This window comes from Orycteropus afer, unplaced genomic scaffold, assembly GCF_000298275.1.
Source record: "Orycteropus afer afer isolate SDZICR_OR568_19922 unplaced genomic scaffold, OryAfe1.0 scaffold00313, whole genome shotgun sequence".
Lineage (NCBI taxonomy): Eukaryota > Metazoa > Chordata > Mammalia > Tubulidentata > Orycteropodidae > Orycteropus > Orycteropus afer.
In genome coordinates, this window is record NW_006921900.1 from 2,338,572 (window position 1) to 2,366,527 (window position 27,956).

General features: G+C 44.6%; 1 protein-coding gene across 1 annotated transcript in view; it reads left to right on the forward strand.

Annotated features, from left to right (window-relative positions):
* The first annotated feature begins 11,071 nt into the window (after positions 1-11,071).
* Positions 11,072-27,956, forward strand: part of ADAMTS7 (ADAM metallopeptidase with thrombospondin type 1 motif 7) — a 68,351-nt gene continuing 51,466 nt past the window's right edge. Inside the window, exons 1-7 of the mRNA XM_007951856.1 lie at positions 11,072-11,088; positions 11,982-12,181; positions 12,334-12,516; positions 12,694-12,816; positions 12,915-13,024; positions 15,480-15,516; positions 26,527-26,882. Coding sequence (XP_007950047.1) covers positions 11,072-11,088; positions 11,982-12,181; positions 12,334-12,516; positions 12,694-12,816; positions 12,915-13,024; positions 15,480-15,516; positions 26,527-26,882 — 1,026 coding nt within the window. The remainder of the gene's footprint in view (positions 11,089-11,981; positions 12,182-12,333; positions 12,517-12,693; positions 12,817-12,914; positions 13,025-15,479; positions 15,517-26,526; positions 26,883-27,956) is intronic.

Sequence of the window (27,956 nt, forward strand, 5' to 3'; positions counted from 1 at the left end):
ATGCCTCTTCCCCAAACATCCTTATCACCAATCTTCCAATCATGCTCCTTCCAAGTCCCAGACCATCCAGCTAAGCCATTAGCCACAGCCCATGAATCTGTATATAATCACACCTCTGGCCATTTCTTGTTCCATGCAAAGTGAACAGCCACATGCATGGCCCGAAATTCTGCCCATTGGGAGGATTTCCCTTCACCACTGTCCTTTAAGGAAGTCCCAGAAAGGGACTGCAGTGCCTTCTGGGGCAGTTACACTCTGTCTTGTAGGTGCTCTAGGAGTTATAGTTAACTCAACAACTGTTGGCTTATTATTCTGGAGATTCCCTTCACTTTATCTTTGTGTTGGACCATGTATTCCTTAATTTCATAGTCTTTCTCTTTCTTGGCTCACCTTCTTATCTTGTTAGAGCAAATCCTCCAGTAACTTCCTGAGAAAGAGTGAGTGCACAGAAGGTAAATGTTTATTTATTTATTTTTGAGACCTTGTAGATCTTAAATTGTCTTTATTCTACATTCTCACCTGATCTAGAGTGTGGGAACTGAATTCTGGGTTGGAAACTACTTTTCTCAGAATTTTGAAGGTATTGCTTTGTTGAGTTCTAGCCTGCAGTATTGCTGTAGAGAATCCAGGTGCCACTCTGATAGCAGTCTTTGTGACCATTTCCACCCCTTTTCCTTGAAACCAAGGGGCTCTGGTAGCTTAGTGCCTAAGGCACTTGACTGTTCACCAGAAGGCTGGCGGTTCAAACCCACCAGCCACTCCTCGGAAGGAAGGTTGGGCAATCTACTTCCGTAGTGATACCGCCTCGGAAACCCCAGGTGGGGTTGCTATGAGTCGGGTCCAACTCAATGGCAAATAATAACAACAACAACAATGTACAATTGTCTCTAGTACCTTAGAGTGGTGGTATATCAAGATGTCCTTGATGTAGGTCTTTTTTCATCTACTGAACTGCATATCAGTGAATGTTTTTAATCTAAAAACTCATGTGCTTCACTTCTGAGAGACATTCTTATATTATTTATTTGATAATCTTCTCTTTGCTTGCTCTGGTCTTTGTAGGTTTCCTATCTTTTGGATATTGAACTCATGGGATTTTATGATGTGGAGAAGTTTTTGCTTTTCATGTAGGAAAATCTATTAATCTTTTTTTCCTACAGATTTTACTGTTGATTTCATTTAAAATATCCATCCAAACCCCAAAATTATATAACAACCCATTTTTAATGTTGACAATAGCAATTTTATAATAGTGTCCATGCTGTTTTTTTTTTTTTTAATCTAAGCTCCACTGCAAGAACAACAAGGAGTGTTTGTTAGATAAATAAAGGAGTGAAGTGATTTATTGATTAAACAACAAAAAGGAAAAACGACCCATGTAATTTTTTTATGTGGCATTTCTTATTTGATTTTATAACAGAATCTTTAAATCAATATAGCCTCACATCAACTAACCAGAGCATTTAGAATAACTTGAATTCTGATTCTTGTGATGGGTAATTTGAAAGAAAGTTTAAAAGTTAAATATGTCTGTGGATAATTTATTTATTTATTGGATGTTTTATTGTGTTTTAGGTGAAAGTTTACATGCAAATTATTTTCCTATTCAACAATTTATACACAAATTGTTCCATGACCTTGGTTGCTATCCCCACAATGTGTTAGCACTCTTCTCATTTCCATTCTGCCTTTTTTTCCTTCCCTCTGGTTTCCCTGCCCACCTTGCCTTCTTGTCTTTGCTTTTGGACAAATGTTGCCCGTTTGGTCTCATATAGTTGATTATTCTAAGAAGCACATTTATCATGGGTGTTATTGTTGATTTTACAGGCCAATCCATTATTTGGCTGAAAGGTGATTTCCAGGAATGGCTTCAGTTCCAGGTTAAAAAGTGTCTTAAGGTGATTATTTTGGGGATTCCTTTAGTCTCTAGCAGTCCAGTAAGTCTCCTCTTTTTCCCTTATTTTATTATTATTATTATTTTTTAATGAATTTCTATCTTGTTTTACATTTTTCTCCCATTTTAACAGGGAGTTAAATGTACTCTTGTGACCCTGGACAGAGCGGTCAGTAATGGTAGCCAGGGACCATCTAGTTCTTCTGGTCTCAGGTTTGATGAGACTGTGGTTCATGAGGATCATCTGTCCTGTGGACAATTTGCTGCCTTGAGTCTTTGGTTTCTTTATTCTCCTTTGCTCCAGACAGAAAGAGACCAATAGGTGTATCTTACATGGCTGCTCACAAGTATTTAAGACCTCAGCTGCTACTTACCAAACTAGGATGGAGAATGTTATCTTTGTTAACTATGTTATACTAATTGACCTAGATGTCCCCCAAGACACAACTCATGTAATTTTATGTTACCCAGCATCTTATTACCAGCAAGAATTCTGATTTTTTTCATTGCAGCACTATTTACAATAGCCAAAACTTGGAAACAACCTAGATGTCCAACAACTGAGGAATGGATAACCAAACTTTGGTACATTCACACAATGGAATACTATGCAACGCTAAAGAATAATGTAGAATCTGCAAAACACCGCATAACGTGGATGAACTTGGAGGACATTATGCTGAATGAAATAAGTCAGTCACAAAAGGACAAATATTGTATTAGTCCATTATTGTAAAAGTTAAGGAAAGGTTTATATATTGGAGGACATTTTCTTTGTTGGTTACCAGGGGTTGGAGGGGAGGGGAGGGAATGCTGCTAGGTAGACAGAGATAAATATTGATTTGGGTGAAGAGAAGGGCAATGTACCAAATGTGAGTGACCAATATGGCAGCATTGAGGATGAGAAAGACATAGAGAGTTACATGGGCAGTACAGACAACAAATATGAACCCTTTTGCATATACAGTACTGAGTTGTCAGTGAAAGCAAACATGGGTATATGGACGGATAGATGGGTGAACAAGCTAAACAGTTAGGTATGTCTAAATGGAGAGTGTATCCAAGATCATATATAGGGTTGGCAGACAATGGGCCTATAAGTTCATGTGAATGATCAGAATTCCCAGGTGTATAGTAGAGCTGACAAGGGGCAAGGTTATGGTCATTACTTGGTCACAGCCAGCTACCCAGAGGGACCAAGTAGTTGATCCTGTGGGCTTGGGACCATGGTCGCAGGGGACATCAAGGTCAATTGGCATAACATACTATACAAAACATTGTTCCACCTACTGCTTTGGCGAGTAGCGACTGGGACCTTAAAAGCTAGGAAACTGCCATCTAGATGCAACAATGGGTCTCTCCTCGTCAAGAAGAAAGAAGAAAACCAAAATTAATGGAAACAATCAGTCCTAGCAACTGGTACACCATCTGATCTGCAACCTATACAACCATGAGACCAGAAGAACTAGATGGTGCCCAGCTACCACTGCCATCCACTTGGAAGGGAAAGAGGGAGAACAATGTGGAACAAAACTCAAAATAATTTGGAGGCAAAAAAAAAAAAAGAAGGTGGGGACCAGGTTTGCTGGTCCAATAGAGCCTGATGTAACCACTGAGACTATGGCCCCTAGCTGCCCTTCTGGTCTGGAATTGAACCCACAACTGTGGTTTCCAGCTAAACAAAGTACAGGCATGTGAGTTAAATATTTACGTCAAGTAGACACACGCCCTGAAGAGAACAATCATGGGAGAAGGAAGGGCTGCTTATGCACAGGGAGATAGCTCAGGGCGCAGAAGAGTGTGAAGGGATGGACACTGGGAGGAGGTGACTATGGGGAGGAAGTGGGAGGGGAGCTGCTGCATTGTAAATTTTGGTCAATGACATGAGACAAAGTATATGTGAACTGCTGTATGAAAAGTGAATTTACTCTGTAAATCTTCACCCAAATCCTAAAAAAAAAAAAAAAAAAGAATTCTGATTTTTGAAAGTTGAAAGTACTGTCATTACAAAAGTCAACAAAACACATGGAAAAAATGTTGACAGATAAATAATGAGTAGAAAGAGCTCCTAAACACTCAGTAAATACAATGGTTGTTGTTGTTAGGTGCCACTGAATTGGTTCAGACTCATAGCAACCCTGTGTACAATAGAAATACCACCTGGTTCTGCACCATCCTCACAATCCTTGCTATGCTTGAGCCTGTTGTTGTAGCCACTGTGTCAATCCATCTCGTTGAGGGTCTTCCTCTTTTTTGCCGACCCTTTACTTTATCAAGCATGATGTCCTTCTTCAGGGACTGGTGCCTCCTGATAAATAAATACAGTAAACACAATAGAAAAGCATAAGAAGTTTTCAAATGATAGACATAAGGATATGGAGCACTTGTTGCTGACACAATGGCATGAAAAAGAAGAAAACACAATTTAAAAGAGAGGAAGAAAAGAGCCAAAACAATAACCAGGCTGTAGAGGCAGTGGTGGTGGTATGAGTCCTACAGATGGTTGGGTTGTATCATGGTGAGTCCAGGTCAGACGAGGAGCACAGGCTGGCACTTCTAGAGCTGGTAACTCTTAAACAACAGTCTTGTCCTGAGATCCTACTAGCTGCCAGCCCATCAGACATGTCCCTGGCCCTCTGAGAGCTCATGGGCTAGATGTGAAGATAAGACTGCAGGAAATGATACGATGACCGTTACTAAGAATCCCTTTGGAAATGAGTATAACTCTTGGCTCCTGGCACTTAGTTCATGTTCATAAATAGTGGCCTCAGTGAATCTAGTGAAAGGGAAGAGGCCCACTTCCCATCCATTTAGCAGTCTCCTCTAAAAGAAGGAGCCTCGAAGAAACATTGCTGATGGCAGAAGCCCAACTGGTCATCCAGGGAGGCAGTGGTGGGTAAGGTTAGATAACTAGGCTCTAGAATCAGGGCAGTCCTGCTATGACACTTCCTAATGTGGGGCCTTAGGCAAGTAACTAATCTCTTTGTGCCTCAGTTTCTCCATCTCTAATGTGAGGATAATAATAATAATAAAAAATACTTCACACTGGGAGAAAGATTGGGTGGGACACTGCAAATCACGCATAGAGCCAGCACATAGGATATAAGCATTCATTCAATAACACAATTTGCCTCAGTCTAATCATGGTTCGTACTGTCCAAGTAGCTGCTAAAGACACAGTGGAAGCCAATCTTGTGCCTTTTTCCTATCAGCTGATTGGTGACTCTGTAATCTCAATGTGGATAATGAACCTGAAGCCTTCCTGTGGCATTCTCACTCACAGTGTGGGGGAAGGCCACCCTCACTGAGCAGCAGAGGCAGCTGTAGTGGAGTTGGCAGGCTAAGGACACAGTGCTCCAGAGAATGGGGACAGATTGAGAACACCCACATTTCCAGGACTTCCAGAACAATGGCTAATCAGGCCCCCGGTGGCAGCTCAGCATCCCCTTCAAATCCAATAATTTCTTGCATTTCCAAGGCCAGCTCTTACTTAGCTCAGTTCCTGTCCCTCTGAGTGGGGCTCTATTGGGCATCCTCATTTAGCAATCTGTACCCTAAACCAGCATTTCAAATTATTCCACAATTCCTGCAATTTACTGTGGTAGAAGGAAATAACACCTTTAATTTAGCGATACCTATTAGTCACAAAGGAGCACTGGTGGTGCAGTGTTTGAGCATTCAGCTGCTAACTGAAAGGTTAGTGGTTTGAACCTATTCAGTGGCTCCTTGGGACAAAGACCAGGAGATCTGTTCCCATAAGGATTACAGCCTAGAAAACCCTATGGGGCAGTTCTACTCTGTCATATGGGGTCACTATGAGTCAAAATTGACTCGATGACACCTAACAACAATAACAACATCAAAATTACAAATACATATGCCCTTGGCAGCAGCCCCAGTTCAAGGATTCTATGAATGGACTCACATATATGCACAGAGGACAATCACACTAAGAGATTAGAAACAACCTAAATATCTATCAGTTGTTGTTGTTGTTGCTATGTGCTGTCGAGTCAAACCCGACTCATAGCGACCCCTCCTTGGGTTTCTGAGGCAGTATCACTACGGAAGTAGGATTGCCCAACCTTCCTTCCGAGGAGTGGCTGGTGGGTTTGAACCGCCAGCCGTCTGGTTAGCAGGCAAGTGTCTTAGCCACTATGCTACCAGAGCGCCCAATCTATCAGTAGAATACTGTATATGGTATATGAACATAGTGGAATATTGGTCATTCAACATTTGATTAAATATTGAAAATATCTGTTAATATTTATCTATACACCAGACATTGTTTTGAGTGTTGAGGACATGTCAGTGAGCAAAACAAAGATTTCTTACCTTCATGGAACCCACATGCTGGCTTACATGCCACATGCTATGAAGCTGTAAAAGGGCTGCATATGTAAGGATCCATATGTGAGGATATGGGACTATATAGGAAAACTTTAGTGGCACAAAAGGTTAAGCATTCAGCTACTAATTGAAAGATTGGTGGTTAGAATCCGCCCAGAGGTGCCTCAGAAGAAATGTCTAGAGATATACTTCCAAGAGATCACCAAAACCAAACCAAACTCACTGCCATCAAGTTGATCCAACTCATACTGACCCCGCCTTGGGTTTCTGAGGTGGTATCTCTATGGGAGTAGATTGCCCGATCTTCCTTCTGAGGAGTGGCTGGTGGGTTTGAACTACTAGCCTTCTGGTTATCAGTCAAATGTCTTAGGCGCTACACCATTAGAGCTCCTCAAAAGATCACAACCGTTGAAAATCCTACAGAGCACAATTCTACTCTGACAAACATGGGATTGCCATGAGTTAGAGTCGATTCCATGGCAACTGGTTTGGTTTGGTTTTTTTGCCAAGCTATATTAAATGAAAAAAGCCAGGTACAGAGCAGAGCATATATGTGCAACCACTTGTGTAAAATATTTCTTTCTGTTTGTATAAAATTTTTCTGGAAGAATTCATGAGTACCTGTAAGAGTAACGTCTCTGGGAAGGAGCACTAAGGAAGGGACAAAGGATCAGGTTTGGGAGGGAAGAGTTACTTTTCCCTGTTTGTAAAGTTTGAATTTTAACCCTGTACTTATCTTACCTAAAAATGAAAAATAAAACAAAATACTGAAATATGAGGACTTTTCCTCCTCCAGGAGCCTTCAAACTCTTTTTTTAATCTTTTAGACAAGGGTTTCTCAACCCTGGCATTATTGACATTTGGGGCTGGATAATTCTTTGTTTCAGGGGGCTCTCCTATCTGTTGTTGGATATTTATCACCATCCTTGGTCTCCACCTATGAGATGCCAGTAGCACCCTCACCTTAGTTGTGACAACCAAAAATGTCTCCAGACATTGCAAAATTCCATGGGGGCAAAGTCACCCCCAGATGAGAGTCATTGCCGTAGACGACCAGTGGAGAAGGAGAGTGAGAATACCATTACCACTGCACAGGTAAGAAAGTTGAGGCCTAAAGATATTTTAATTGTATGCCTCATATTTCATTGTTATCTATTCATTTATAATTTTAGATACACAGTGCTCTACAGTACTTAAGTCCTGGGTGGTACCAGTGGTTAAGTGCTTGACTAGTAGCTGAGGTTGGTGGTTCAAACCCATTCAGAGGCACTTCAGAAGACAGGCTTGGTGATCTGCTTCTGAAAGGTCACAGCCTTGAGAAGTTCTGCTTTGCGCATGTGGGGTTGCCACGAGTTGCAATTGACTCGATGGCAACTAACAACAACTACAGTGCTTTCCTAGCTTTTAAGCAATGAATATATAAATGGATATATAGAAGCAGAATAAATATAGTTGCTTTTTTAAGTTTGAAGATATCTATTGATCAACTTCTGGTAATGGTTTGCTGTGTTAAATTTTGCTAGAGATGTGGATATTAAACTTTTATCCTTATATAACATAACAACCACTTTTTAAATGAATGAAATAATTTTTATCAAGATTTGAGGGGAAAACTCACCAACTGGTTACTTGACATACTTGACATTTTGAAAAATCTCATCAAACATGTTGAAATAGCATATTTCTTACTTTGTTCAAAATGTACATTTTGCCCCCAAATTTGGAGTTTTCTGGTTTTGTTTTTCCAGTATGATTTTATTCATGTTGAGAGGGCAGGACTAAGCCCCATACTTCTTTTGTATCCCATGGTGTCTAGATGGATCCCTGAATAGTTTTTAAATAAAGGCACCACAGCAGGGTTTGGAGTGAGTGAAGAAAAGGATCTGGGACACAAATGGAAGAAGATGGAGACTGCTTTCAGGCTTGGGGTTTGAAAACACAAACGCCAAGCCTGCACTGCAGAACAGCCTCTGAACTGCTTGATTTGGCAGCTTACCAAGGGAACAAGGGAGGCAGGTTGTGGTTTTGGTCAGGGAGGGCTGTGTGTTCTTTTCCCAGACCCTCCCTATCTCTGGTGTGTAGTAGTTAAGGGATTTGGTTGCTAACCAAAAGGTCAGTGGTTTGAACCCATTAGCTGCTCAGCGGAAGAAAGATGGGGCAGTCTGTTTCCGCTAGGATTCACAGCCTTGGAAATCAGTGGGGGTTGCTATGAGTCGGAATCGACTTGATGGCAGTGAATTTGGTTTTGTTCTCCTGATCTCTTGGGTTTAGTGTGGTGGGATTGACAGACCAATACACAGACAATAGCACATCAGTGTGATTTGCACCATGATGAAGGTGGCAAAGGATGCCCTGGAAACCCTGAAAAGGGCATCAGGGAAGACTTTCTGGAGTCCTAAAGGCCAAATCTCAGATACATCAAGTTTGTGCCCATTTTTTCCCTTTCACCTTCACATGACTGCCTCCTTACCCTTCTGTTCTCACAGTTCAAATGTCACTTCTTCAGGAAGGTCTTCCCTGCCCATCCTGTGGGAAGTATACCCTCAGTCACTCCCAGTTTTATTTTCTTCATAGCACCTCTCAGTCTTGTTTATATACCTGTCTACTTGCTGGTTGCCCATTGTTTTCCTCCAGAATATGACTTTATAAGAACATCTTGTTCCTTGCTGTGTCTCCAGTCCCTGGGCCCGGACTGAATAATCAACATTTGTTGTTGAGTGAAGAAATTTCCCACATGGATGAGGGCAGAGTTGAGGTGTAAGTAGGGGGAGGGCATCTCCAGAATGCATTGGGGAGGTCAAGGCAGATAAGGACTGAAGAGGGGCCTGTGGCTTTGGCACTAAGGTGGGGGAAGGAGGACAGGAAGTGGTTGGGGTGGCCTGACTTGCAAATGGTAGGAGGGGAAATCTAGACAACTCTCTGGAGAAGTCTGAGAAAGGGAGGAGATGTAGAGTGGAAACTAGAGGGGAAACCCAGTTGATGCAGTGGCATTATCAGTATTTTATTTTTAATTTTTATTGTGGTGAAATATAAACAAAAAACACTTGCTATTTCAATCATTTTTATGTGTAATTCAATGACTTTAATTCCATTCACCATGTTGTACAACCATCCTCACTATCTGCTTCCAAATTTTTTCAACACCCTTAACAAAAACCCTAGATACATCTCATCTTCCTCTCCCACCCACCTCCTGGTAACCACTAATAAACATCTGTCTCTGTGCACTTGCCAATTCTAGATAGTTCATATAAGTGGGATCATACAATATTTGTCTTTTTGTATCCGACTTACTTCACTCAGCATAATGTTTTCAGAGTTCATCCATGTTGTACCATGCACCAGAACTTTATTTCTCTTTGACTGAGTGATAATCCATTGTGTGGATATACCACATTTTATTGATCCATTCACCTGTTGATGGACACTTGGGTTGTTTCCACCTTTTGGCTATTGTGAATAATGCTGCAGTGAACACTGTTGCACACGTATCTGTTTGAGTCCCAGCTTAATTTTGGTTATATACCTAGGAGTGGAATTGCTGGGTCATAAGGTAGTTCTGTGTTTAACTTTTTGAGAAACCACCTCAGCAATGGATGAGGGTTCCAATTTCTTTACAGCCTTGCCAACATTTATTTTAAAATCCCTTTATTTAAAAATCATAGTCATCCTAGTGGAGTGTAGTAGTATCTCACTCACTGTATTTTCATTGCCCTAATGACTAAAGATGAGCTTTGTTCCATGTGCTTATTGGCCATTTGCATATCTTCTTTGGTGAAATGTTTACTCAAATCCTGTACCTATTTTTTTAAATTGAGTTGTTTGTATTTTTGTTGCTGAGTTGTAGTTCTTTACATATTCTGGATATTAAACTCTTATTCAATATAGGGTTCCCAATCTGTAGCCTATCTCTTCACTTTGTTGATAAAATCCTTTGATGCACAAAAGTTTTTTATTTTGATGAAGTCCAATTTGTCTATTTTGTCTTTTGTTGGTCATGTTTTTCGTATCATATCCATGAGTCCGTTATTGAAAACTAGGTCTCAAAGCATTAGTCCTGTGTTTTGTTCTAAGAGTTTTATGGCTTTAGTTCTTACACTGAGGTCGTTAATCCATTTTGAGTTAATTTTTTTATACAGCGTGAGGTATGGTTCCAACTTCATTCTTTTGCATGTGGAGATCCAGTTGTTTCAATACCATTTATTGAGACTACTTTTTCCCCCTTGGATGGACTTAGCAACCTTGTCAAAAATCAATTGACCATAGATATATAGGCTTTTATCAGTATTTTTAATAGGAGGGAGACAAGAATTTTTTTAGACTGGGTTGGAAGCCAATGAAGACCAACGACAGAGGAGGATACATTGAGCAAAGTCCTTGGGGAGGCAGGATTGGAGGGGACCACAGAACCCTGGTGGAAGCATTGTCTCTGACTGCCAGCCAATAGATGAACGGGTGACAGTTACATATGCTTATTGTGTGGAGGTGGGGTGGGGTGGTGGGTAGTCATGGTCTGAATTGTCCCTGTCACAGCAAGGCCAGTGGCTGTTAGGTGTGGAGAAAAATGGGAGATAGTTGGGTAGGGGCTAGGAGTGTTGTTGTTGTTGTTATTTGCCGTCGAGTCGGCCCCGACTCATAGCGACCCCTCCATGGGTTTCCGAGGCAGTATCACTACGGAAGTAGGATTGCCCAACCTTCCTTCCAAGGAGTGGCTAGGAGTAGAACAGTGAATGTAATTAGGGAAGGAAGTAGTTGAGGTTAGAGGGGCTGCTGGCCGAGAAGAAGAGGAATATAATAAGGCACTGAGGAAGAATACATAGTGTGATTATGAGGGTGCAGAAAAGGTGAGAAGGACAGCAGAGTCTGGTCAGGGAGTGGGCCATCTGATTTTCAGATTTCAGAGATGGGGCAGTTCTGAAGGATGACACAGCCTCGGGTGTGAGCTTGAGAGCTGTGGCTGAGGTGGAGTGAAAGGTCACTGGAAAGGAGGTCAAGGAACTGAGTGGTCATGTGCTACAGGTGTCCCCCAGAAGGTCAGCAGGGCTTAGGGTGGAGAAGGAGTCAGAAGTGAGTTTCAGGGAATGAGGGAAAATGCATGGGAGGTTGGAAGATAACCACAGCTGGAAATGGGAGTCAGTGTGTGAGCCTCCGAGGGCACAGTGACTGCACCAAGGCTACCCAAGAGGAGGAAGATGTCCACAACTGTCCTGAGGGACAAGAAGGAGCTCCTCAGAGCAAGTCCAAGTTTAGAAAAAGCAGAGCTGGAGGCAGTAGCATTCCTTGAGGAGACTCCTGAGAGGTCAGGGGTAGGAGAGCTGGAAGCCAGAGTCAGGGTGGGGGCCAAGGGAGGATAGATGGCTGGTATTTGGAGTGAAGGCTGGACTGGGATGTGCAGCTGAAGTTGGCCGGCCTCCAGGCTCCCAAGGGGCCCTGTTGAGAGTCTGTGGGCACTGACCTGGGCGAGGCCGCAGAGTCCCCTGTCTGTGGGTCAAGCACTGTGCTCCCTTCAAGGCAAACATTCACTTGGGAAAAAGTCCAGAGACGAGGAATTATGAGAAACAATCTCACGTGGGAAATGGCTATGCATCCAGGGAAGGGCCCCCGGCCTATCTCCGGAGTTGGCTTCAGAGCAGAACCTACCTCCAGATCCCTGGAATCCTTGCTGCTCAGTTGAGTGACCCTAGGACCCTTTGGAAGCTTCTGTGTCCTCCAAGTCCTTTTCCGTGTCTGGCCACAGAGAGTACAAGGAAGGGTGCCTCAGTTCAGGGACAAAGCAGAAATTCCAGAAATCCCAGAATCCTGGGGGACCTCGGAGGGCCTACAATGGGAGGGCTCAGCCTGGCTACGCCGCCAGAGGGCTCACTCGGCCAAACCGGCTGTTGGGCGTCCGTCGGGGGGCGCTGTCCTTGTCCTGCCCTGTGCCCCGCCCTGCGCGCGGTGGGCGGCTGGCGGGGCTGGAGGGGCGGGTTGAGGCTTGGCCTGGGAGGGAGCACCAGCCCGGGGGGCGGGGGAAGGAACCCGAGGGGCGGGGCGGGGCCCGAGCCGGCCACCGCGTTCCCTCCCTCCCTTTCTTTCTTTCTCTCCTCTAGGTTCTCTTGTCTTTTCTTTGCCTCTGCTGCGGGCCGAGGGGGCGGGCCCTGCAGCCTTTGTTGCCGGCGGACCTAGCACAGCCGCCTGCTCCTTTAGAGTACGCCGAGGGCTGCTGCACGCGGCCAGGCATGTCTTGACCAGAATTCGGGACCGGGCAGTGATCGGACGGGACGGACGAGAGTGTGCGCACGGGATCTGGCCCCAACCATGCACGGCGGCCCAAGTCCCCGTAGCCCCGAGCCGCTGCTGCGCCCCCTCCTCCTGCTGCTCTGCGCTTTGGCGCCCGGCGCCCTAGGACCCGCACCAGGTGGGTGGCCGCCCCTTTCCAGCCGGCCCTGCCACCCCTCCCCGCTTTCCAGCCTCGGTTTACCGGGTCTCAACTCTGCAGACCCCTCGCCGGCCTGGCTCTACCTGGAGCTGGTCGTGCCCTCTTAATATTAGGGACCAGGGAGAGGACGAGGGAGCGAAACTGCGCCGCCGGGGTATCTTCCCCAGCCGCGGACTCCGCAGTTGACCCTGCACATAGCCTTGAATAGCCCCTTCCGCTCTTCGGACTTAAGTTTCCACACTTTATCCACAGTAAAGCGCGCCTTTCCCGGGTTGTCCTTGTCGGAGGGGCTGGACAGAGCGCAGTTTATCACCCTCCTCAGCTTGCCCCGTCTGGAAAAAGACCTGGCCAGCACGCTGAGGGTGAGGGTGCCAGGTTGCAGATCTACACGGGTCTCTGTCGCGTCCCCGTCGCCCTGCCGCGCCCGGGACCCCCGCCCACAGCAGCCTGGCTGTGGGCCTGCGCTCTGGGGCGCTGAGGGTCGGGTCTCCAGCTGCCCTTGCACTTCCTGCCTCCTCCTCCCCCAATTGTGAAGGCGTGGGGAATGGAGCTGGGAGCGGGAGCTTCTTTCCGCGGCCCTCGGCTGGGCTCTCCCCACCCCGCCTGGCCGTCCGGCCTCGAACGAGCCTCTGGCCTGCGTCCAAATTTATGCTCAGCCGCCGCGGGCCGGGCCGCTGTGCTCCTGGCGCGTCCTGGGCAGCCGGCCTGAGAATTTAGAAGCCCGTGGTGTACGAAGCTCTTGGCTCGGTGCTTAGAGAGCTCCAGTGATGGGGCCAACCTGCAGTTGGGAGAGCCGTGCAAACGGAATGGTAGGGAAGACTTTGTAAAGGAGAAGGGGCCTGAGGTTGAGGGGCTGGAAGGGTGGCATAGTGGCTAAAACGCTCGGCTACAAACCAGAAGGTCAGGAGTTCAAACCCACCAGCCACTTCAGGGAAGATAGATGGGGCGGTCTGCTTCTGTAAAGATTTACAGCCCTGGAAACCCTATGGGGCAGTTCTTTTTTGTCCTATAAAGTATCTATGAGTCGGAATCGACCGACCGCTGGAAAGGATGTGGAGGGGCTGAGGGCGTCCCGCTGGACTGGATTGGGCTGTGTATGGGGAAATAGGAAGACCTGCCTCCATAGTAGAGAGATGTGGCTGTGAGGTTAGAAAACTTATGGGCTGGAGTGTAGGGGACATTTAGACTGGAGTTTAGAGGAATGAGGAGCTGTTGAAGGGAGTGATGAAAGCTGTGTTTTAGGGAGGGTCAGTCTAGCAGTAAAAAGATCTCTGGTGATGTAGTGGTTAAGGCATTTGGCTGGTAACCAAAAGTTTGGTGGTTCAAACCCACCAGCTTCTCGGCGGAAGAAAGATGGGACAGTCTGCTTCTGTAAGGATTTACAGTCTTGGAAACCCAGTGGGGGTCACTATACGTCGGAATCGACTGGATGGCAGTGAGTTTGGTTTTTTGGAGTCTAGGGAGCTCTGGTGGCATAGTGCCTAAGGCATTTGACTGCTAACCAGAAGGCTGGCGCTTCAAACCCACCCAGCCACTCCTTGGAAGGCAGGTTGGGCAATCTACTTCCATAGTAATACCACCTCGGAAACCCAAAGAGGGGTCTCTATGAGTCAGATCCAACTCAATGGTAGTGAAGTTTTTTTTTTTTTTTTTTTTTTAGCAGCAAAGTGGAGTGGGAGCAAACATTTAATGAATACTTACTGTATGCCAAGAATCCCTGGATGGTGCAAAGCTGCTAACAGAAAGGTTGGAAGTTGGAGTTGGAAGAAAGTCCTGGGGATCTATTTCCAAAATATTAGCCACTGGGAAACCTAACAGGAGAGTTGTATTCTGACCACATAGTTCCCCAGGAGTTGGGGTCCGCTCTTTGTGCAACTGGTGTTTTTACTATATGCCAGCCTCATTACTTTCTTATTTCTCATCATCTTCATAACAACCCTGCAAGGCAGGTGATGGAAAGTCCTTTTGTGGATGAAGAAACTGATTCAGAGAGGAGAATGACCTGCTAGGTCTGTGGTCAGAAGCCTCTCTGCTTGTTTCATGTATAAGCTTGACCAACCTCCTGCCCTTCTAGGGCTTCAGTTTGCCCACTCACTAAATAGGGATAATAATACTGTCTACCTCATAGGGTTCTTGTGGGGATTAAATGAGATACTGAATATCAGTTACTTAGCATAGGACAGAGTGATCACCATGTGGTGGCCATTTATTTTGATTAATCTGCCAAGTTGACCTCATAAGATTAAGGAATACTTGATGGGTCCTGCAACTTGGACCTGCAGATATTTCTTCCAATATAATTTGGGGGCCGTCTCATCAGGGCAGGGTGTCTATCTCAAATATCCCTGGAGCTGTGTAGCCTGGGCCCTTTTCCTTCTGCTCTTAGGATCCCCCCACTGAAAGGCTGCGGAGCTCTGTTACTTTCTTTATAGCTGCCCCAGCTTCATGTGTCACACATACACATACTTTTTCTCCTTGGCATGAGCTTCAGGTCATTTGAAGGGCTGGATTGTAACTCAGATTCTTGATAGGGAGGTGAGGGTAAATACCATGTTGGCATTTCTCTGGTGGAATCTCCATAGTGACAGTTCTGTCACTCTTGAGTGATATTCAAAGTATTTAACACCCAGTGTGGCAGGAGCTCAGTCAGAACAGATCTCCTGACTTGGTGAAACAGGCTCAACCATATAGTAATTGGCACTCTAGCCCAATGGCTCCTGCTCCCATCCCACTGTAGGTTTAACTTTGCAGGTTCAGCTCTGATGCAGATAGATCCTTATCAGACTGGAACCTGCAATTTCCCCTTGCTGTCACTAGGTGGTGGTCGTTTTGACCAATAAGATCTCTACCAGAGGTCAGCTGTTGGAGAAACTGAGAGGATGTGTTTTTTGTTTTTAATTTATCTTGCCCGCCATTAAAAATATTTTAACTATCTTAACATACTCTCCTTGTCAAACCACATGTGTTTGAGGGCACTGCTGTGGCACATGGGGAAATGTGCTGTGTGGCTCCTCTTCCTCTAGTACATTGAGAACTTTGGGTTGGTTGGCATTAATGCCCTTGGGTATAATTGTTCACGCCCTGGGAATGGCTAGTAATACTCATTTAAAACAAAGCCTTGGAGCATAGCTGTTGTCATATCCTCCATCTCTTTATCATTTTCACCGTCTCAGCCCTGGTTCCTGTCCTTATGTTTTCTGACTTTGATTCTCAGAAAAGATAAGGAAACTGAAGCTCAGAGAGAAGTGAGTAGTTAGTCATGTAGCTATTCAATGTCTGAATTGGGACCTAAACCTGGGTCTTTCTACTTTTAAGGCCCACACTGTTGACAGTGATTTATTTTGCCATTCTATTGTCTCTCATTTCACAAAACACATGCTTGGGCCAGGTTTAACTTCTTCTTGTCCCCTACTCCTAGCTTTTCCCCATTCCTCTGGTTTTGCTCACATGGTATCTCCAAGCAAGACATCTTCCTTATCTCCATGGTTGGATTTTACCTGTACATCAAGGGAAAGGGCTCTGGTGGCACCGTGGGTAAGTGCTTGGCTGCTAACCAAAAGGTTAGTGGTTTGAACCCACCAGTGGCTCCACAGGAAAAACACCTGGTGATCTGCTTCCGTAAAGATTCCAGCCTTGAAAAACTCAGGCAGTTATACTCTGTCTTACAGGGTCACTATGAGTCAAAATGGACTAGATGACACACAATAATAATAACGACCACATCAAGGAGCATTTCAGATGTGCCTTCTTTGATAAATGCTTCTTCACTTCATTTTATCTAATAGGTATCCCCTCCCCTTGCTTGAACCTCCCTAGCACTGTGCTAGGGGTTGGGGTCATAGGCATTCCATACTTATTTCTCTAACTGATCTATTTTGAGTTCAAGGATGATGTCTTATATATTTTTCTAGACGTTGGAAAACATAACACAGCCTCACAATTAGTAACCAAGAGTCATACGCCAAATGACCATGGGGACCAGGCAGGTAACGTAAATGAGCAAACAAAGCTAGTGAGGAGACACATTTTTGTTGAAACATGGGGCCTTTCTGGTCCATCTCTTGTTTTCTCATTTTTGTTTGAGACTCATTTGTTTACTGAGTGAAAGGCAACATGAGTGCAATGCCAAAGGGCAACTTACATTGAGCCACAGTGTTAGGAACACAGTGGAGAGTAATGAGAACTGAGGCAAATGGGGCTCTCAAAGGATAGTTTCAGCTTCAGCCACTTTAGCCAGGTGAGAATTTAGGCCTGCTATAGTGGCTAAAGCACTTGACTGCTAACCAGAAGGCTGGCGGTTCAAACCCACCAGCCACTCCTCGGAAGGAAGGTTGGGCAATCCTACTTCCGTAGTGATACTGCCTCGGAAACCCAAGGAGGGGTCGCTATGAGTCGGGGCCGACTCGACGGCACATAACAACAACAACAACAACAACTGCTTATTGGGAGCTCTGGTAGCATAGTGGCTAAGGCACTTGACTGCTAACCAGAAGGCTGGCGGTTCAAACCCACCAGCCACTCCTCGGAAGGAAGGTTGGGCAATCCTACTTCCGTAGTGATACTGCCTCGGAAACCCAAGGAGGGGTCGCTATGAGTCGGGGCCGACTCGACAGCAAACAACAACAACAACAACAACAACTGCTTGATGCATTAAATCCAACAACAACAACAACAACAACAACAGATGTATATTAAGGAGCTCTGGTAGCACAGTGACTAAGGCATCTGACTGCTAACCAGAAGGTTGGTGGTTCAAAACCACTTCATGGAAGCAAGTCTGGGCAATCTACTTCCTTAAAGATTTATTGCCTTGGAAACTCAATGGAGGTTGCTGTGAGTTAGGATCAACTTGATGCAGTGGGTTTGGGCTTTTTGGTTTGGATGTATATTAAGTCTTTTCAAGAAAAACTAAAAATTAAGGTTTTGTGTGAGATCATCTGATTTTTAACATTGGCAACTGATTATAAAACACTTTTAAGTGTTTTTGCTAGCCAAAACAAACAGACAAAAATCAATAAACTGACAGAGAAACAAATTTGCAGACTGTGTTTGTGAAGTTGCAATCCCAGATGCCCTTATTACGATGCTTGAGCAAGAAGTTCCCTTAGCCCTTTCATAACCTGTGGGATATATATTAACCACTAATGTTTCTAGCCTCTCAGGTTTGTTGGGAAGCTGCTATCCAGTTGTAGTATGTGCTGTCACCATGGCAGGGACCTGTACAACTGGGTGAATCTGAAGAAATAGCTCTTACCCCACAAGTCCTGCTACCAGAGTCCACTTGGGACATATGTGTCTCACTTAATGGTATCAAAATTCATTTCGCCTCCAAAAAATTTTTCTCCCTTGATTTCAACATGCTTTCCATTACTGAAAACAGATGGTATCAAAAATTAAAAGGAGATCATTCATGAAAGGGTTAAATCATCCAGCCTAGTGATATGCAAATGCCAGTTCCTGAAATAGCTGTATCAGAATTGCAGGAAAGTGTTAAAGAAATATAGATTCCAGGCCTCCAGAGCCTGGGATGTATGGAATCAGCATCTCTGGGTTAGGTCCTGGCCACCTGTGGTTTTTCAAAGCTCCCCAGGTACTACTGAGGTTCAGCCAGATTCACTCCCAGTAGGGAATTTCCTAACTTCCCTGAGGCTCTTTTTAAAAACACAGCTTCCCAGTCCTGTTTCCTGGAGATGCTGATTCAGTGGGTCTGGGAATTTGTTTTTAACAAATACCTCAGTGATTCTTATCCGGAAGTCTCTCAAACTCTGGTACTAGTGTCCTCCTGAAGCTCAGAAACAGAAAGATTTGCCCAAAGCCACACAGCAGATTACCCCAGTCCACCCAGCCTCCTGAAGCAGGCTTTTTTTTTTTTTTGTGATTTGGGTGAAAGTTTACAGAGCAAATTCACTTTCCATACAGTAGTTCACATACATGTTGTCTCGTGACATTGACTACAATTTACCACAATGCAACATCTCCCCCCCACCTCCTCCCCGACAGTCACCTCTTCCCTGTGTCCATCCCTCCGTACACCCCTGCCCCCTGAACTGTCTCCCTGTGCATAAACAACCCTTCTTTCTCCCATGATTGTTCTCTCCAAGGAATGTGTCTACCTCAGGTAAATGTTCAACTCCTATGCCTGTCATTTGTTTGGCTGGAAGCCACAGGTGTGGGTTCAATTCCAGACCTTAAGGGCAGCTGGGGGCCATAGTCTCAGTGGTTCCACCAGGCTCTATCAGACCAGCAAATCTGGGCCCCCTTTTTTATTTCCAAATGATTTTGAGTTTTGAAGTAGGCTTTTTTTAAAAAAAATTTTATTGTGATTTGGGTGAAAGTTTACAGAGCAAATTCACTTTCCATATAGCAGCTCACATACACTTTGTCTCATGACATTGACTACAATTTCCCACAATGCAATAGCTCTCCTTCCACTTCCTCCCCATAGTTACCTCTTCCCTGTGTCCCTCCCTCCCATGCATTCCTGCCCCCTAGCTGTCTCCCTGTGCATACACAGCCCTTCTATTCTCCCATGATCTGAAGCAGGCTTTTTGAGGTGCTTCTGACCATCTCTGTGCCCTGATGGCCATCAGTCTGCTAGGGCAATGGTGGGCAGTAGGAGGATGTCCTCAGTAAAGGGACTCACCACTGTTTATGCAGGACACTATGCATATGGTTTAGCAGGGTGCAGACTTGAGGCGGGTTGGGTTTCTGTAGTTTGGCCTGGATGAAGCCTTGGGCTGGGCCTTGACTTCCCTTCCTGCCTCGCCTGTCACAGAGAGAGCCCTGGTAGAAAATCTGCAGGGCACTCAGATATTCATGTGTCCTGAGGGTTTACTGTCATGAGTAGCCAGGGTCCTAGGAACTAGGCATACACCAGTCAGTCTGGGCAGGACTTGGGACTGAGAGAAACCACAGATTGGCCAGTTTCCTAACTGTGCTCATCAGAGTCTGGGAACTGCAGGAAGAGAGGGAGGGGGCAAGATCGTGGGCCCCAAGGTTCCCCTTGGGCCCCCCATAGCAGTGCTGCTTTGATACATGATGTATTTCTCTTTAAAACTTTTTTAATGATTTTTGTTGTTGTTGTCGTTGAGAATATACACAGCAGAACATACACCGATTAGCATAATTCAGCAATTCCTGCATGTACAATTCAGTGACATTGATTACATTCATCAAGTTCTGCAGCCATTCTCACCCTTCTTTTCTGAATCATTCCTTCCCTATTAACATAATAAGATGTATTTCTATTGAAAACTAGATCTAGTGGCCAAAGAAATGTGAAAACTTGATCTAGTTCAACTCTCTCACCTTAGCAATGGGAAAACTGAGCCCCAGCAAGAGACAGATTGCTGAATATTACTGATGAGATTGGAGCCATTTGGGAGACTTGGGTCCCAGCCCCAATTTTGCCACTCTCGCTGTGTAGTTTTACACTAGTCTTTCCATCTCTCTGAGCCTCTCTTTGCTTTCTCATTTAGGAAACAGTCTGGAGACCATACCACAGATGTCCTCAACTGCGGTCTGCCGGCCCAAGAGACGATGATGGAATTTGGGGGGGGTGGGTGTCCATGAACTTGGATAAGGAGCCCTGGCAGCATAACAGTTAAGCTCTTGGTGGCTAACTGAAAGGTTGGCAGGTTTGAACCCACCCAGCAGCTCTGTGGGACAAAAACCAGGCAGTCCACTCCTGCAAAGATTCGAAACCAAAAACAAATCTATTGCTGTGGAGTTGATTCAGACTCATAGCGACCCTATAGGACAAAGTAGAATGGTCCTATAGGCTGTAATCATTATGGAAGGAGACTGTCACATTTTTCTCCTACAGAGTGGCTGGTGGGTTTCAATTACCAACGTTTCAGTTAGCAGCTCAGGGTTTAACCGCTGTGACATGAAGACTCCTTTCCATAAATATTACAACCTGGAAAACCTATGGGCAGTTTTACTTTGTCACATGGTGTCACTATGAGTTGAAAATCAACTCAATGCCACATAACAACAGTAACAAGGAACTTGGATGGGAGAAGATTATTTTATTGCCAGCAAGTCAATTCCAACTCTCAGTGACCCTATAGGATAGAGTAGAACTGCCCCATAGGGTTTGCAGAGCTATAAATCTTTACAGGAGCAGACTGTCACATCTTTCTCCCATGAAGTGTCTGGTGGATTGGAACTGCTAATCTTTAGGTTAACAGCCAAGCACTTAACCCCTGTGCCATCAGGGCTCCTGAGAGAAGATTGCATCTTTAGGTCTCCTAACTTCTAAGTGAAATTTAGCATTTCCTTCAGTTATGCATGTTAGCAACAGATCCCAGCAGTATTAATAGTAGCTGTGACTTTGTCACCATTAGAGAAAAATATTTTTTCTCCAAGTAGGGTTATGCACATCACTATTTCAAAATTATCATAGTTGTTAAATTTGTCTTTAAACCAAAACCAAACTCGCTGCCGTCGAGTCGGATCCAACTCATAGTGACCCCTCCTTGGGTTTCCGAGGCAGTATCACTATGGAAGTAGATTGCCCAGCTACATTAATAAAGAAGCACATAATTCTATACCCCACTTTAAAAAATATATTTAAACATTTTTTATCATAGTACATAGATGTGTGTGTAACAAAATGTTTGACTTCAATAACCTTCACATGTACAATTCAATGACATTAATGATGTTCATCACATTGTTCAACCATCACCCTGATCCATTCCCAGATATTTCCATCACCCTTAAGAGAAGCTCAGTTTCCCCTAAGCATTGAGTCTTTCTTTTCTCCTGCTTCTATGTAGCCCTCCAAACCAAGCCAAATTCATTGCTATCTAGTTGATTCTGACTCATAGCAACCCCCATTGGGTTTTCAAGGCTGCAAATCTTTACAGAAGCAGTCTGCCTTGTCTGTCTTCTGTGGAGTGACTAGTGGGTTCAAACCACCAACCTTTTGGTTAACGGCCAAATGCTTTAACTACTACATCACCAGAGGTCTTTCTCATCTGCCCCTAGTAACTTAAAAATATCTTTTGATAACTGTATTTCAATGTAATCCATTTCTTTGGTATGCCTGTGTATTTTATTTATTAATTCAGTAACATTCTGGGAAGGGGTGCCATGGCAGAAAAAGGTTCAGAATCTGGGCCTTATCAGAAAATCCAAAAAGACAGAGCTACAGGAAGAGAGTTTTGCAAACTGTGGGAGCCTGAGCAGAAGTCTGCAGATTTTTTCCAGCCCTGGAACTCTTCAAATGGATCTAACATGTGAAAGACATAAGCCAGAGCTACTCTGTGGAAGGGGTAGGTGGTAAGGTGGTGGGGTATCCCCACCTGAGTGGTCATGTTTATGTGAAACTGTTCACTCCAGATTAGTAAATAAGCTCAAATAAGACCCTGTTTACCTTGCTTGGAGCTCTGATAGCATAGTGGTTAAAACATTTGCCTGCCAACTGAAAGGTTGGTGATTGAAACTCAGCAGCTATTCTGTGGGAGAAAGATGAGGCACTCTGCTTCTGTAAAGATGTAAAGCCTTGGAAATCCTACCGGGCACTTCTGCTCTGTCCTAAAGGGTCACTATGAGTCAGAATTGACTTGATGGCAGTGGGTTACCTTGCTTACCAGGTACTCTGCCCCTGTCAGGGACCATAAATTTGAAAAGAGGCTTTGATTCTGTAGGAAGGTGTTGGATTGGGAGAGATGCCAGCCATACCTAGAAACAGAATCTTTGGTGTAGTGAAATTGTTCACTACAGGTTAGTAAGCACAAGGAAGCCCATGCTTATCTTGTTATTGGGTACTTTGACACTGTTCATTCTGTAGATTCACTTAACAAATATTTGTCAAGCAATGACTGGTTGCCAGGCACTCTTCTAGCACTTACATTCATCAGAAAAAAAACAAAGAATAGGAAGCTCCTTGCCCTCCTGGAACTTAACTCTGAAGGGAGAGAGAGAAACAGACAAATAGTGGAAATAATAAACATGTAAATGATATGTTCAAATTATTTCAAAAAATAAAGCAGGGAAGGGGAATAGAGAGGACCAAAAATTATAATTTTAAAATGAAGTGGTCAGGGGAAGCCTCACTGAGAAGGAGACATTGGAGCAAAGGCTTGAGGAGGTGAGGCGTTGAGCAATGTGAATATCTGATGGAAGAGTGTTCCAGGTAGAAGGAAGAACAGTGCAAAATCCCTGAGGTAGGAATGTGTCTGGCCTGTTGGAGGAACATCAAGGAGGCCAGTGGGTGGAATGGAAGGAATAAGGACAGGGTCAAGGAGTCACTGGGTCACTGTCATGGGTTGAATTTGTCTTCCCAAAATATGTGTCTGTTTGGCTGGGCCATTATTGACACCAAAGCAAACAATGAAGAAATTAAAGATTTCACCAACTTCTGTAGTCTGAAATTGACCAGACATGCAATCAAGATGTAATGACAGTTGTTGGTGATTGGAATGCGAAAGTTGGAAACAAAAGAAGAAACATCAGTAGCTGGGAAATATGGCCTTGGTGATAGGAATGACACTGGAGATCACATGATAGAATTTTACAAGACCAATGACTTGTTCATTGAAAATACCTTTTTCAACTAAATGGCGAGTGTACACATACTTGGATCTCACCAGATGGAATACACGGTAATCAAATAGACTACATCTGTTGAAAGAGGCAATGGAGAAATTCAATATCATCAGTCAAAACAAGGCCAGGAGCTGACTGTGGAACAGACCATCAATTGTTCATATGCAAGTTCAAACTGAAGCTGAATAAAATTAAAACAAGTCCGCAAGACCCAAAATATGGCCTTGACTATCCCATCTAAATTGTAGAGCATCTGAAGAATAGATTTGATGCATTGAACACCAGTGACAGAAGACCAGACAAGTTGTGGGATGACATCATATGTGAAGAAAGCAAACAATCATTAAAAAGACAGGAAATGAAGAAAAGACCAAAATAGATGTCAGAAGAGATATGAAACTTGCTCTTGAATGGAGAGTAGCTAAAGCAAATGGAAGAAATGATTAAATAAAAGAGCTGAACAGAAGATATCAAAGGGCAGCCCAAGAAGAGAAAGAAAAATATTATAATAATCAAAAGGGAAGAACACACTCAGCATTTCTCAACCTGAAAGAACTGAATTAAAAATTCAAGCAATGTGGAAGGATTCTGTGGGCAAAATATTGAACAATGAGGGAAGATCAAAAGAAGAAGGAATGAACAGAATCACCATACCGAAAAGAATTGGTCAAGATTCAACCATTTCGGGAGATAGGATATGATCAAGAATGGTATTAAAGGAAAAGTCCAAGCTGCACTGAAGGAAGTAGTGAAAAACAAGGCTCCAGGAATGGACAGAATACCCGTTGTGATGTTTCAGCAAACAGATGCAGCACAGGAGGCACTTACTCGTTGATGCCAAGAAATGTGGAAGACAGCTACCTGGCCAACCAACTGGAAGAGATTCATAATTTTGCCCATTCCAAAGAAAAGTGATCCAACAGAATGGAAATATCAAACAATATAATTAATATCACACACAAAATTTTGCTAAAGATTATTCAAAAACGGTTGTAGCAGTATATTGACAGTTTCAGAAATTCAAGCTATATTCAGAAGAGGATGGGGAATGAGGGATATCATTGTTGATGTCAGATAGATCTTGGCCGAAAGCAAAGAATACTAGAAAGATGTTTACCTGTGTTTTATTGACTGTGCAAAAGGCATTCGATTTTGTGGATCACATCAAATTATGGATAGCATTGCAAAGAATGGGAATTCCAGAACACTTAATTGTGCTCGTGGGCTGTAGTTCAGACAGAACAAGGGAATACCGCATGGTTTAAAATCAGAAAGGGTGTGCATCAGGGTTGTATCCTTTTGCTATATTTATTCAATCTGTACGCTGAGCAAATAATCCAAATAGCTGGACTATATGAAGAAGAATGCAGCATCAGGATTGGAGGAAGACACATTAACAACTTGCAATATGCAGATAACACAACCTTGCTTGCTCAAAGTGAGGATGACTTGAAGCACTTACTGATGAAGATCAAAGACTATAGTCTTCAGTATGAATTACACCTCAACGTAAAGAAAATGAAAAGCCTTACAGTTGGACCAGTAAGCATCATCATAATAAATGGAGAAAAGATTGAAGTTGTCAGGGATTTCATTTTACTTGGATCCACAATCAACATCCATGGACGCAGCAGTCAAGAAATCAGATGTCATGTTGCACTGGGCAAATATGTCACTTTGAAGACTAAGGTGCGTCTAACCCACGACACAGTATTTTTAATCACCTCATATGCATGTGAAAGCTGGACAATAAATAAGACTGGAAAAGAGTTGATGCCTTTGAATTATGGTGTTGGTGAAGAATACTGAAAATACTCTGGACTACCAGAAGAGTGAACAAATCTGTCTTGGAAGAAGTGCAGCAGGATTGCTCCTTTAGAAGCAAGAATGGCCAGACTTCATCTCACCTGTTTTGGTCCTGTTGTCAGAAGGAACCATTCCCTGGAGAATGATACCATGCTTGATAAAGTGGAGGGTCAGAGAAAAAGGAGAAGACCCTCAATGAGATGGATTGACACAGTGGCTGCAATGATTGGCTCAAGCATAGCAAGGAATATGAGGATGGTGCAGGACTGGGCAGTGTTTCGCTCTGTTGTACATAGGGTCACTGTGAGTCCGAATTGACTTGACAGTACCTAACAACAACAACATTATTGACAGTGGTTTGGCAGTTACATGATGGTGTAATTTGCCAATGATGTAGTGATGTAATCATCCTCCCTGCCATGTGATCTGCTGTGATCAGCTAATCAGTTATAAGAGAATTAGGGTGGGATGCAACACAGTTACTCGGGTCACAGCCCTGATCCAATTAAGAGGAGCCTCCCTAGGATGTGGCCTGCATTGGCTTTTATCTCAGAAGAGATAAAAGGAGAAAGAAGCAAGCAGAGAAGAAGGGACTTGACTACTGCCAAGAGTGGAGGGTATCCTTTAGATATGGGGTCTCTGTGCTGAGAACCTCCTACACTCTGGGAAAGATTGATGCCAAGACACATGGAGATCTCCAAGGAACACTGGGCTCACAGTTATTGAAAAGAGACAGTGACCTTCCTCCAGAGCTGTCAGAGAGAAAGCCTTCCCTTAGAGCTGGCGCTCTGAATTCAGACTTCCAGCCTCCTGAACTGTGAGAGAATAAATTTCTGTTTGTTAAAACCACCCACTTGTGGTATTTCTATTTTGTTGTTGTTATGTGCCGTCAAGTCAGACCCGACTCATAGCGACCCCTCCTTGGGTTTCCGAGGCAGTATCACTATGGAAGTAGATTGCCTCCTTCCAACGAGTGGCTGGTGGGTTTGAACCACCAGCTTTCTGGTTAGCAGTCCAGTGCCTTAGGCACTATGCTACCAGAGCTCCCATTTCTATTTTAGCAGCACTAAATAACTAAGACAGAGGTACAAACTGTTAAATGCTCAACTACTAACTCAAAGATTGGACTGTTTGAACCCACTCAGAAGTGCCTTGGAAGAAAGGCCTGGTGATCAGCTTCTAGAAGTTAATAACCTGGAAAACTCAATGAAGCTGTTCTGTTCTGTACATATGGGGTCACCACAAGTCTGAATTTACTCCACAGCAACTAAACAATAGCAACAAAGGGACAGGGTCAAGGTGAGCAATAGTAGAAATTAAAGTTAATCAGATGGAGAGACTAAGGCCTAGAGAGATAAACTAGCAGAGGAAGTCATAAAGGATGAACCCAGGCCATCTGATCCCAGCTGTTTCCTTGTGGCCACTCCCCCTTTAGTCCATGAAAACCAGCCTGGGGCCCCAAATCTGGTGTTGACCAAGGTACCTGTGTGTCTTTTCACAGGTCATGTCTCTGAGAGCCGGGCAGCGCTGGACGTTGTGCACCCAGTGCGTGTGGATGCAGGGGGCTCCTTCCTGTCCTATGAGCTGTGGCCCCGCAAGCTGCGCAAACGGGACGTGTCTGCTCGGCACAATGTGCCAGCCTTCTATGAGCTGCTGTATCGTGGGCGAGAGCTGCGCTTCAACCTGACCACCAACCGGCACCTATTGGCACCTGGCTTTGTGACTGAAACACGGCGGCATGGTGGCCTGGGCCGTGCACACATCCAGGCCTACGCCCCTGCATGCCACCTGCTTGGTGAGGTGCAGGATCCTGAGCTCGAGGGTGGCGTGGCGGCCATCAGTGCCTGCCATGGCCTGGTGAGTGCACTGGGCATGGAGTGGGGGCAGTGCAATGTGGGGCTTCCACTAGCCAAGTCCTGACTTTGCTGGTGGCCTTGGCCAGTGTGCTTTTCCTCCCTGGGCTTTAGTATTCACTCCTGTAAAATGGGACTGACAAACGTAGGCCTTGTCTAGGGCAGTGGTTCTCAACTTTCACATGCATCAGAATCACCCGAAGGACTAATTTCAACAGTGTCTGAGGAGGTAGGTGTGTGGGGGGGGGCCCGAAAACTTGCATTTCTGGGAATTTCCCAGATAATACGCATGCTGCAGGTCCAGAGACACTACTTTGACAACCACTGTTTGTAGATTGACCAGTTCCCTGGGTGTTACAAACAGTTTGCACTGGACTACAAGCATAACGGTAGGTGGTTCAAACCCACTCACTGGTGCTGGGGAAGACAGACCTGGTGATGTACTTCCGTAAAGATTACAGCTGAGAAAGCCCTATGGAGCAGTTCTACTCTAGAACACATGGGGCTGCCAAGAGTTGAAATTGATTCCACAGCAACGGGTTTTTTTTGCTTTTGTTTTTTCGTAGACTAAATAAATTGAAAGCAGTTGACCCCTTCTTTCTTTGGGGTGTCAGTTATAACTTTGTTCCCCTGCAGAGTCCCTTAACTCCTCTTCTCTGGGGTAGGCACCCTGTACCCTTTAGCCATTTCTTGGGGAGTAGTAAGCCCCTTCTGTCAGCCCCTCTCTGTCCAGATCAGAGCAGGCATCAGCCACTGGACTTTGGGCTGAAGGGTGATGCTGGCTATTGCTTGCAGCCCTGATAGCCTCCCTTTGCTTGAACGCCCTGTTATAGCAGCTTCCACCCCAGGTAGGGTGGGGCCCCTTTCTTCTCTCCATTTAGATGCCTAACCATGCCCTCCTAGTTCTAGAGGGTGCTTGAGGGAGGAATGGGGGATGTGTGCACACTGTTAGCTATCAGCTGGCCTTCAGCTCAGAGTGCTCAGGCAAAAGCCATAGTTAGAACAGGTCCTAATTACAGGGCAGCTTATGCCAATGGCCACAGAATGTCTGGGCCTTTGGAAGCCTATCTGCCCTGGG